This window comes from Cavia porcellus, unplaced genomic scaffold, assembly GCF_034190915.1.
Source record: "Cavia porcellus strain 051 isolate PalLab524CR breed Dunkin Hartley unplaced genomic scaffold, mCavPor4.1 scaffold_30, whole genome shotgun sequence".
In the NCBI taxonomy this organism is placed as follows: domain Eukaryota; kingdom Metazoa; phylum Chordata; class Mammalia; order Rodentia; family Caviidae; genus Cavia; species Cavia porcellus.
The window spans coordinates 27,378,116-27,391,037 of NW_026947513.1; the positions used below are offsets into that span (position 1 = coordinate 27,378,116).

The window sequence follows — 12,922 nt, forward strand, 5'->3', positions numbered from 1 at the left end:
TCTGGAGTACTGGGATTATAGGTGTGCGCCACCAAACCTGGCAGAGAGATTAGCTGTGGATGTCATAGAGTTTGCAATCTGATTTACATTTATACGTGGTTGAAGACAGACACAGGCAGGCCAGGTCTCTCTCTCTCTCTGAGCTCACTGCCCTTGGATTCCTCTGTTCATTTTCTTCTAAATCCTCAGATTAATAAAAGAGCTGCTTAAAACTTAGGCCCTGCTTCTGAAAGTAATTTTCCCTCTCATTTCTGAATCTTTTTTTCCTAGTCTACGATACTTCTGAAACCTCTATTCATTTACCCTTTTGAAATTTTGATTCTTTAGGCAGAAATAAAGGCTACATGCAATTACATAAAAGATCTGATGGAAAGAATAAAAACTAACCCTACAGTCTGCTGGCAGAGAAGACAGGTTAACTTTCTCTCCTCCTCTATCCTCCAAGGGCCCTTATTTTTTAATCATTTTGTGCTTTTTGTTTTGTTTTGTTTTGTTTTGTTTTGTCTTTTTGAGGCAGGGTCTCTCTATGCAGCCCATGCTGGCCTTGAACTCACAGCAATCTTCCTGCCTCGACCTCCTGAGTGGCGGGATTACAGACACGTGCCACCACACCTGGCTTTAAGATCATATTTACTGGGGCTGGGGATTTAGCTCAGCGGCATAAGTGCCTGCCTTGCAAGCAGGCAGTTGTGAGTTCAATCCCTGGTACCGATAAAAAGGAAAAAGACAAAAAAAAAAAAAGGATCATATTTATTATGACAGTGTTGTCAATAAAAAGCATTTAATAAACATTTAAATAATAAGAGCTAAGAATCCAAATAAAAACCTTTACTATTAATAACCTCTAGAGAAAATTAATTAATTAACTAATTAATCCTTCAGAGGAGCAGGCAGAAAAGACCAGGGTGTTTTCAGTTTTTATTTTATTCAGTTCCATTTAATATAAATGTAAAGTATTAAAACTTCTTTCTAAAACTAAAATATTTTACTACAAAGACATTATGAATTAGATGAGACCCAAAAAAGTTCCCGGAGACGTTAGGTATACTTGTGCACATCTCCGTTACTGTAATCGTGACTGGTCAGTAGATCTCCACGCAGCGCACAGTAAGTCCCATCGCTGATGTGTGTGCAGTGCAGATAACAAGCATGTTCCTCTTATTCTGCTAAACGTCACCTGAGATCCCATTCATGATAACGCATGGCAAAGATAAGCCAAGGGAAAAGCAAACTTAGAGCATTTCATGGGATGTTACCAGCAGAAGTCGTCCAAGACGAACGGACCAGCTGACTTTAGCAGGTGTGCTGGGGAAGCCCCAGAGAATGGCTCCCCCAGACAGCATCCCGCAGTCCCCAGGGAGCACAGGCAGTGCTGAAGCCTTTCTCCTGCTACACGGGAAAAACTACACACGGTGGTGGCAACTTTGATTAATACAAGATCTTAGTTTACCAATACAGCCTGGTCACAGCTCTAGGGATGCACCATATTGAATGAGAAGCATAAATAAACCGCCCTATTATTATGGAATTCACACTCTAGTAGAGGCGAAACAAAATACATACACGTGAAGCTTCAGTGTACTGACAAGGACTTTGACAGAATTAACCCAAGCAGAAAGCACCCGGCCTGGGTGTACCCGCTGAATCAGAGTGGAGGGGGGTGACATCTGAACTGCATTCCTTTAAGAAAGAAGTTGCATGTGCAGATCCATGCACATTTCTCAGGGAGAGCTCAATGCATATCTGCTACTTAAAGAGGATTATATTTGCCATAGAACATTCGAATGGAACTTTTCCTGCTTTACCTTAAAAAATTAGGAAAAGTCAACTAAATTCTAATCCATGAACACACTATGTCCATCTGAGCAGACCGAAGCTGCTGAGCTCATTCCTGCCTCTGTGAACTGCCAGGATGTCTCTATCCCCTGCCCTCTATACAGCTCCCATCACTTTCAAGAGATCCTAACCCCAAATTCCCAGCCAGGCCTGGACGGTCACAAATCCCCTCATCCGGATGTCAGACGTCTTTAACTGCTCCTTGTTTGACAAGATCCCAGTATGGCTTCAACCCTCCCAAAGACATGTGTTTCCCATCCCTGCCCCCAGACCAGGCCTCCTTAGTGCAGCACGCAAGACTATCATGTTTGTCGTTTGCATATTGGAAAGCCACGGTGATGGGAATACAGTTTCAAGAGCAAAGGCAGGCAGCAGGCACTTGGCACCCTGGTGCCCAAAAACATCACTGGGGAAGCTGATGTCGCTGGAACATTGTTTTTTTCCTTTTTCCTTGTTCTTTTTCTTACATTGTCCTCCAAAATGAACTCTGTCATAAGTGGATAGAAGGGATATATTGATAGGATATTTGGGGTGTGAGCATGAGACTCCCAAAAGGCACTATTACTGTGTCTCCAAAGGTCCCAGTGCAGTGAATCCCTTCCTGTCTGTCTGTCTGTTTTCTGGTTCATTTTGTCTTGGCTCTAGTAGGGATCAGGAAGACTGGGACAGAACTAAACTGCTCCGGAGAGCGGACAGAATTAAAATAATCCTGCATGGGCCCTGCCTTCCTCCCCACATCGTTGCTCTTCTAAATATATATAAAATATATATTTAATATGTTCAGTTGACTGTGTTAAGTTATTGGTCTGTCTGGTCCAGTCTAGGTTACAGCTGTAAACCACAGCCGCAGGTTAAACTGACTCAAAATAGTGTCCCAGAAAATCATGGTTATTAAAAGGCAGTGCCCAATAGTCTACAGAGAGTTACTTCTTTTTTAAAACCCAACGTTCTTAAATTTTTTGAGAGCAAATACTTTATCCTTACCACACACACACACACACACACACACACACACACACTCACTCACAAAGGCAGAAAACAAAACTTCCTTTTGACCACCAGGGGATTTGCTTTTAAAAGACAAACAATATATGACTTTTCATATGAAAACAATATTTTTGGTTCTAGTAAAAGAATAAAAAAAAAGAGCACTGGACAAGAGCCTGTGATTGAGCTGAAAATACACTTGCTTTTCATGTTCTCATTTAATTCACACACTGGCCCAGTGAAGTAGGTACTAATGGTTCCATTTTACAGATGAGGACACTGAGGCCTGGAAATGTGAAATGTTATAACCAGGTCACACAGTGGTCAAGTGTTTTTCCTGGGCCCCACAGTTAGCTTGGCCAGAGTGGTGACACAAATCCAGGTGTGGCTGCCTCCAAAGTCCATGTTCTCCCCATGACAGCAGGGAATCAGACAGTATTTATCTAGTCCTATTTATACTCACATCATCACTTTCGCCTCCTCAATGAAATCTTCCTCAGACATGGAGCCTTCATTGATGGCCTTGATAGCAACACTGACATGAGCTCGCCATTCACCTAGATGGACCACCCCAAACTGACCGCTGCCGATCTCCTTGACGAAAGCCAACTCAGATGGGTTGATCTCCCACTTTTCTGGAAAAGAGAACACCCGTGCTACACGTAGGAAGGGAGAAATGATGACATTTCAGAACTAGAAAAGATTTAAGAATCGCCTAGTCCTATCCTCTTATTTTACATGTAGGTGAAAAACGTATAAATCAGAGGAGAGGATCTATAAGCATTTTTAATACTCTTATCGTGGCTTAATTGAATATTAAATACAAACTTTGCTTCCTTGGAGAGGAATGTACAACAAATTAAGGACATCAAAACACATGATATGAAACACATTTCTGTGCCTTTTTAAACTAATCCCACCAAAATTAGACTTGGAACTTAAATGTGTGTTTCTCTAGTCTGATTTTGTCCAGGTGAGAACCTGCAAGCCAGATGAAATTTGTGAAATTCCCTTCTCCTCTTCATCCCTCCTGCCGGTCTTTTTGGTCCATCTCTAAAGAGCTTGTCTGCCCTGGTACCTCCTATCTCAGGGAAAAATCTAACCAGTTTATCCACAAACACGTCCAGGGTCTGGACTGTAATTCACATACATGAAAGAGTATGTTTGAAGCAGAATCTTAAAAGAAGTGTTACTGAATTTCTCATTCTAGAAAAGCAAAACAGGGAAAAAATTGTTTTAAGAATGACCCTTTGGAACCCTAGTATGAAATCTTTCTAGAAGCTCCCTTTTTACAGCAACATTGCCACCTGCTGGACGTTTAAAATAATGCAGTTAGGACTGTAAAAATTGATGACCGTCTTGTACCAACTAGGTAAAGTACTCCTCCACCCAACAGTGTATTTTAAAAGCAATGCCAGTGAATTTACTGGCATAGATCTCTCAATAGAACACAACCATAAAAGAAAATATTGATAAAGCATAGTTCATAATTTCATCTGTTCATCAAAATACCCTTCTCAATGAAAAACTAAATAAACTAGAATCTGGGAAAGATTTTTAAGACATAACCAACAAAGAATTCTCACCCAAAATACAAATAGGGCTGTTAGAAAATACATAGATTCCTATCTCAGGGTAAAAAAATTAAATAGAATGCTCAGTCATAAAAGAGAATATTTAAATGGCCCCTAAACTTATGAAACTTGGATCAAAGTAATTAGTCATTGAAGAAATGCAAATTTAAACCATAATACTACTGAGCATTCACCAGATGGGCTAAAACATTTTAAATGACAACACAAGTTTTAGGAAACAGTATTCATTTTAAATTTTATATTGATTTACCTATAGGTCCTCTCACCCTTCCTGAATTTATTTTTTTTTTATTAGTACATATTTGTAATACATGATGATTCCATTCATCATGGGGAGTCAGTTCGTGTGCACAGCACATCTGTGTTATTTTCTTTCCTCTTTATCTCTCCAGCTTTTATTTTCCTAAAATTGCTACAATGTTACTAAAATTGGAAAAGTAACTATGTAAGCACCCGATTTATATTCTAAAAACTAAACTAAAATGATTAACAAACATAATTGCTATCTTTCACACAAAAGAAAATATGTAACAAAATAATAATAATAACAAATTCTGGTAACGGTGTGAGCAAAAAGCGATCCTTCAACATTGTTGGTCAGAGTGTAAACTAGTACAATCACTGTGGAAATCAGTATGGACATTCAACCAAAACTTAAAGCAGAAATTTCATTTGGCCTGATTCTTCTCCTTCTAGGTATCTTCCTGAAAGAGCTAAAGACATCATATTACAGTGATACACGCATACTCTTGTTTATAGCAGCACAATTCATAATAGCTAAATCACAGAAACAGCCTATATGTCCATCCGCACACAAATGGCTAAAGGAAAGGTGATATTTGTACACTGTGGAATACTATTCTGTCATGAAGAGGGATAAACTATAATGCTAAATGAAATAAATCAGACACAAAAGCTTAAAAATCATATGATTTGTCTTATATGAGAAACTCAAAGTATAAATAAATCAAACAATGAAATAGACAATAGAAAATATGGAGCTAAATCTTTGGTAAATGGTAAGGACCAAAAGGAAAGAGATGTAAAAAGAAACAAATGTGTCCTGCATCAACTACCCACAATGAATATTTACATTTTACTGTGAACGTGTGCTAATAAAAAAACATCTTCCTACTTTCACCCAGGAGGGAGGGGGAAAGAAAGGAAAGGAAAGGGTAAGAGACTTGAAGAGAATCAAAATGCATTATGGATAAAACACCAACTTCCCATGGTCAAAATAATCATTATGTACTGCAAACATGTACTAATAAACATTTTAAAAATAAAACTACAACTTACAAGCTTTTAAAAACGAGAATACGGAATACTGGTAAGGGAAGACATATGGAGTAACTGGAATTCTGATAGATTGCAAATGGGAGGTAATTTAGTATAAGCTACCTGGAAACCTGACCATTATTACATCTGAGCATGTGCAGCCCAAGCGACCCAGCAAGCCCACAAGTGTACTCTAACGCACATATCCCACATGCAGTAAAGCAACTGTACACTTAATTTCACCTATACACATAGAGAAATATTTGTAACAATATCATTTGTAAGAGCTAAGAAGTGGGAGCAATCTAAATGGCTGCCGTGGTTTATGTCGCTGGTCCCCAGGCCTCATGCATTTGCATTGTGCATTTGTGATTGGTTCCTTGTCTAGCGCTTGGATTGATGGTGTCAGTGCTATACCTGCCTATGGGTGGAGCCATCATACAATGTAATAGCTGGGAGAAGGGGTGTGTGTGTGTGTGTGTGTGTGTGTGTGTGTGTGTGTGTGTCTTGTCGGTTTCTGCCTCGCTGTTTGCAGCTGCCATGAACTGTAGCCCCACCATGGCACCCTGCCTTGGAGCCAACTGAGTATGGACTGAAACCTCCAAAAACTGTAAGAAATAAACCTTTCTTTTCCCAACTTTGGGCATCAGGTATTTTGTCTCAGTAATGAGTAAAAAGTAACTAAGACAATGGGTAAATCAAGTGTGGGAAAACCTTGCAATGGAGCATGATATCACAACAAAAACAAGCCAATCAAACATAACTCTGGCTCCAAACCGGAAACTCAGCTGGCAACTGGAGTGAATCTGAGCCAAGAGATGTTTAAGAACATCTCTTGCAGAGTTCAAGGATCTGCCCAGAGCCCAGCCACACTGGGCTGCACTTGGCAGCTTTCAGGCCTGCCCAGGACATGCCCAGTGAGCTTCTCCCAAACCGGGAAACTCGGTGGCAGGGGAGGTGAATTTGCACTACCCCAAGCCCAGGGAGACTTTAAGATCATCTCTTGCAGAGCTCAAGGACCCATCCAGAGCTCAGGCACACTAGACTAGCCTTGGGAGATTTTGTGGACGAACTATATTACACCCAGTGACCTTCTTCAATTACAGGATTTGAGAGTAGGTGAAGTGAGTTCCAGGGCATTGGTCTTCACCTGGGGAGAGCTTCAACCCATCATCCACAGTGGTTAAGTGCCTGACCAGCTACCTGAAACACTGAAGGTGGCACAGGAAGGCCTGAGGGCCTAACTGGACCAGGCTCAGCAACTTCCATTCAGTCCCAGGAGCCTAGGGCATGGGAGACGATTTCCAACACATCCAGGGAAAGCCTTGGAACACTTGAAGCATATAAATATAGGAAAATGACAAAGCAAAAGACCAAAATGCAATCTCAAACTTCAGGCCATCCCAAGAAACCTTAGAAGTTATGTACATAGAAGAAAATATATGCCATACACCTGAAATATCTGAAATAATAGCAACTGAAACAAAGAAGCAACTCTGGGAAGCTTTAAAGGAATTCAAACTAGAAATAATCTCCCAGGTAAAAGAAGAAATGATAAAAGTAATGAAAGAGATGCTGAACATATCTAAAGAAGACACAGTTAAAAAATTGGGGGAACTAAACAAAAAGGTAGAATCTTCAGATGAACAATATAAGGAATAAGCAGAATACATAAAGCAGATGCAAAGAGATATACAGGAAATCAAAAATTCCATTGAAAGTTGTAAAAAAACACCTCATTGAAAGTGAAGATAGAATTTCAAACCTCAAAGACAGGATTGCAGCTAGTGAACAGGAAAGGCAAGATCTTTTAAAAATAACAAGGAATCAAGAAATAACAGTTCAACAGCTGCAAGATGATGCAAAGAAAAACAATATACAGTTGACAAGGATAAATGAAAAAGAAGGGTACAACATAAAGGATGTGAAGAGGATATTTAGAGAAGTAATAGCTGAAAATTTCCCAAACATGAGAACAGAAACTGACATCAGGATCAGTGAAGCAAATAGAACTCCAAATAATCATAACCAAAATAAAAATATACCCAGACATATAATAATCACCATCCCAGAAATCCAAAAAAAGAATAGAATATTAAAAGCTGTCAGAGAGAAAACACAGATCACCTATAAAGGAAAACCTATCAGAATCACAGCAGACTTCTCAGCACAAACAATAAAGTCAAATAGAGCATGGAGTGAAGTATTACAGATCCTAAAGGAAAATGATTTCCAACCAACACTGATGTACCCTGAAAAACTGTCCTTCAAAATCAATAGAGAAATAAGATACTTGCATGACAAAGAACAGCTGAAGAACTTCATGATCACCAAGCCAACCCTGCAAAGAATACTGAAAGACAGCTTAGATACATTTAGGAAAAAAACTACTAAGCAAAGTAGACAATTAAACAGAATGGAAAGATAAAGATTCAACAGCAGAAAGACAACATGTCAATGATAAACCAATATATAACAGATATAACCATTAATGTAAATGGTCTCAATGCACCAATTAAAAGAAACAGACTGGTAGAATGGATCAAGAAACAACATCCAACCATACGCCATCTACAAGAAACCAATCTAACCCAAAAAGATACTCACAGACTGAAAGTCAAAGGATGGAAAACAATACTTCATGCAATAGGAACCCCCAAAAAAGCGAGGGTAGCTATTCTATTTGCAGATAATGTGAACTTCAAGCCAATAATGATCAGAAAACATAAAAAAGGTCATTATATGCTGGTTAGGGGAAAACTTCAAGAGGAAAAGATAACAATCTTAAATATATATGCACCAAATTCCAGAGTGTCCAGTTATATAAAGCAAGTATTAACAGAAATGAAAAACCAAATTAGCAGTAACACAATTATAACAGGACACCTTAACACACCATTGATACAAAGGGACAGAACAACCAGACAGAAAATCAGCAAAGAAATAACAGAACTGAATCACACATATGAACAAATGGACTTGATATAGATTGTTCCATCCAACAACATCAGAATACACATTCTTCTCAGCAATACATAGGACATTCTCTAAAACAGATCATATTTTAGCCCACAGAACATATTTAAATAAATGCAAAAGAGTTGAAATTATCTCATGTATGTTATCAGATCATAGCACCATGAAATTAGAAATTAATGATAAACGATACAGCAAAAATTCCACAAACACATGGAAACTGAATAACACACTCTTGAGTAATCAGTGGGTCACAGGGGAAATTAAAGAAGAAATTAAGCAATACTTACAAGCAAACGAAAATACAAATACAACTTACCAGAACCTGTGGGTGCAATGAAAGCTGTTCTCAGAGGGAAGTTTATTGCACTGAGTTCCCACATCAGGAAAACAGAACGAATACAAATAGATAACCTGATGCTACACCTCAAACATCTAGAAAAAGAAGAGCAAGTCAAGCCCAAAACCAAAAGAAGGGAGGAAATTATAAAAATCAGAGTAGAAATTAACGCAATAGAGACTAAGAAAACAATCCAAAGAATCAATGAATCAAAGAGTTGGTTCTTTGAAAGAATAAATAAATTGATAAGCCCCTAGCCAACCTTATTTTAAAAAGGGAAGAAAAAGCTCAAATTCATGCAATAAGGAATGAAAAAGGCAAATCACTACAGACTCTGTAGAAATATAGATTATCAGCACCTATTTTGAAAACCTCTACTCTCATAGGTTTGATAACACAGAAGAAATAGATAGATTCCTAGAAACATATGAAGTACCAAAGCTAGGTCAAGAAGATGTAAAACTGCTGAATAACCCAATATCTATTAATGAAATCAATAATGTAATTAAGTCCCTACCCACAAAGAAGAGCCCAGGCCCAGACAGATTCACTGCAGAATTCTACAAGAAAATACAAAGAAGGCTTACTGCCAACACTCCTCAAACTTTTCAATGAAATTGAAAGGGAAGCAATCCTTCCTAAGTCATTCCTGGAAGCAAATATTAGTCTAGTACCAAAATCTGACAAAGACCCAACTAAAAAAGAGAACTACAGGACAATCTCCCTAATGAACACAGATGCAAAAATCTTCAATAAAATATTGGCAAATAGGATGCAGCAAATCATCAAGAAGATTATACACCATGACCAAATGGGATTCATCCCAGGCATGCAGGGATGGTTCAACATACGTAAATCAATAAATGTAATCTACCATGTCAATAAAACCAAAAGTAAGAATCACATGATCATTTCTATAGATGCAGAAAAAGCTTTTGATAAGGTCCAACACTCATTCATGATAAGAATCTTACAGAAAATTGGAATAGATGGTCTTTACCTCAATATAATAAAGGCCATCTATGACAAACCAACAGCCAGTATCATACTAAATGGCCAAAAACTGAAGGCCTTTACCTTAAAATCAGGCACAAGACAAGGATTTCCTTTATCACCACTCCTATTTAATATAGTACTGGAAATGCTAGCCAGAGAAATTAGACAAGAGAGAGAAATAAAAGGGGTAAAGATAGGAAGAGAAGAAGTTAAATTGTCATTATTTGCAGATGACATGATACTTTACATAGAAGACCCCCAAATCTCCATTGAAAGACTCCTAGATATCATAAATAAATTCAGCAATGTAGCTGGATACAAAATCAATATTCAAAAATCAATAGCATTTCTATACACTAACAACAAGATCACAGAGAGAAATAAGAGAAGCCACACCCTTCACACTAGCAACCAAAAAAATGAAATATTTAGGAATTACTCTCACTAAAGAAGTGAAAGACCTATACAAGGAAAATTATAATAAACTGAAAAAAGAAATTGAGGATCTCAGAAAGTGGAAAGACATCGCTTGCTCATGGATAAGAAGAATAAATATTGTGAAAATGGCTGTTCTCCCAAAACTGCTATACAGATTCAATGCAATCCCAATAAAAAATACCACCAACGTACCGTATGGATCTAGAGAAATCACTCCTAAGGTTCATCTGGAACCAGAAGAGACCTAGAATAGCAAAGACTGTTCTAAGCAGCAAAGGCAAGGCAGGAGGCATCACAATCCCTGACTTGAGGTTATACTACAAAGCAACAGTAGTAAAATCAACATGGTACTGGAATAAAAACAGAGCCGAAGATCAATAGAATAGATTAGAAGATACAACCACAACTACAAACACACTCAACCACCTTATTTTTGATAAAGGGGCCAAACACATTCACTGGAAGAACAACATCTTTAATAAATGCTGTTGGAAAACCTGGCTCTCCACATGCCGAAAACTAAAACTAGACCCATGCCTATCACCATATACTAAACTAAAATCTAAATGGATCAAAGATCTGAATATTAAAACAGAAACACTAAATCTATTGGAAGACAAATTGTGTAAAAACCTTGAAGACACAGGGGTAGGTAGAGAATTCATGAACAGTAATCAAACGGCACAGGAAATACTTAACAGAATCAATAACTGGGATCTCCTCTTATTAAAAAGTTTCTGCACATCAAAAGAAATCTCCAGCATAATGAAAAGAAAACCCAAAAACTGGGAAAAAATCTTAGTGAACTGTCCCTCAGACAAAGGACTTCCATCTCACTCCTGAAAGAATGGCCAGGATCAAGAAAACTACCAACAACAAATGCTGGAGAGGCTGTGGGGAAAAAGGAACTCTCCTGCACTGTTGGTGGGAGTGTTGACTGGTGCAACCATTACAGAGATCAGTCTGGAGATTTCTCAAAAAGCTGGGATTGGAAGTCCCATTTGATCCAGCTCTTCCACTTCTAGGCATATTCCCAGAAGAACTGAAAATATCATACCACAGTGACATATGTGCACCCAGGTTTATAGCAGCACAATTTGTAACAGCCAGATCTTGGAAACAATCTAAGTGTCCATCAACTGAGGAATGGAAAAAAAAATTGTGGTGTTTTTATACAATAGAGTACTACTCAGCTATAAAGAATGATCATATTGAGATATTTATAAATAAATGAGCGCAGCTTGAGACCATACTCATAAGCGAAATAAATCAAACTCACATGTATAAATACCGAATAGTTTCCCTAGTTAAGAAATGGTAAGACTACATAAAAGTATATGGTAATCATGATTCCCCATTATATTGCTTTGAAGCTTTATAATGTTTTCATTAATTGGAATGGTTTTATTCTGGGTTGTTCGATTTTATTGTCTATGATGATATGAACAGTTATTTTGAAGAAAAGACAATATAATAGCTAGTGCTGATATAATATCATCTTAGTTTGAAGTCCCATGAAGCTTTTGTTCTTCTGTCTCCATCAGTTTATCATGTTGTATCTTATTGGATTTTATTATATGTGATAGTATAAACAAAAATTTTTTATAGACAAGGAGATAATACAGAAACCATTGTTTGTTTTCTGTTAGTTGGTTCTAAATACTCTGTAATACTTTCATTCTCTTGAATGGTTTTACACTGTCATGTTGTATTTGATGCTATAATATACGAAGTTATACTCAAATATTTCAAGGAAAGAAACACTATGGTAGCTACTGTTATGTCAGGTTATCTTGTGGTGAAACACTATGTTGCTTAAATTGTTCTGTTCTCACCTATGTTATTATGTTGTTATGTCCTCTTTTATCTTAATCTCCTTCTTTCTTTTAATATATTTAATAAAAAAAATAACTCTGGGGTAAAATCACAGACATAAAAAAAGGATCAGAAGAAAGCAGGCAGGGTGTGGCTACATCTATATAAATTAGTCAAGAATAGGCAAAATAAATCCAGCTATAGACTTGTGAGTTGTGCATTGTTTTATGTATTTCAAAAGTTTGAGAACACAAAAGAATATTACATTTATCTTAAATAAATTGCTAATGGCAGGATCTTTTATGATTACATAGTGTCAATAGCACAAGAGGAATAATCAAGGCACCTATAACACCCTGAAACCACCTTCCACCCCACGTAACCTAATAAGACCCTGAATTCCTGTTACCTTTTACACAGTATAATTGTGTCATCTTTTAAGTGTAACTGACTCCCCTAGTAAGAGAAAATTAAGGGAACAACATATCACAAATTAAAACAAGAATCCCTAGCTCTTATTTATTCTCACAGATTTGCAAAGTAGCTCAGATCAGTCTTAGCACAAATTCTATTTGGGAAAAAAGTGGTAAAGAGATACTTTTGCAGCACTTTTTAGTAGGTTCTTTTGGATTAAAAGTCATTTATTTTCTTTTCTTTTTTT

The 12,922-nt window shown here is 37.5% G+C and overlaps 1 protein-coding gene across 3 annotated transcripts in view; it reads right to left on the reverse strand.

Moving 5' to 3' along the window:
- Txk (TXK tyrosine kinase) overlaps positions 1-12,922 on the reverse strand; it is a 69,642-nt gene that overhangs the window by 14,214 nt on the left and 42,506 nt on the right. For all 3 annotated transcript variants that reach the window (XM_063240616.1, XM_003471650.3, XM_063240615.1), the window contains one exon: positions 3,287-3,458. In XM_063240616.1, coding sequence (XP_063096686.1) covers positions 3,287-3,458 — 172 coding nt within the window. The remainder of the gene's footprint in view (positions 1-3,286; positions 3,459-12,922) is intronic.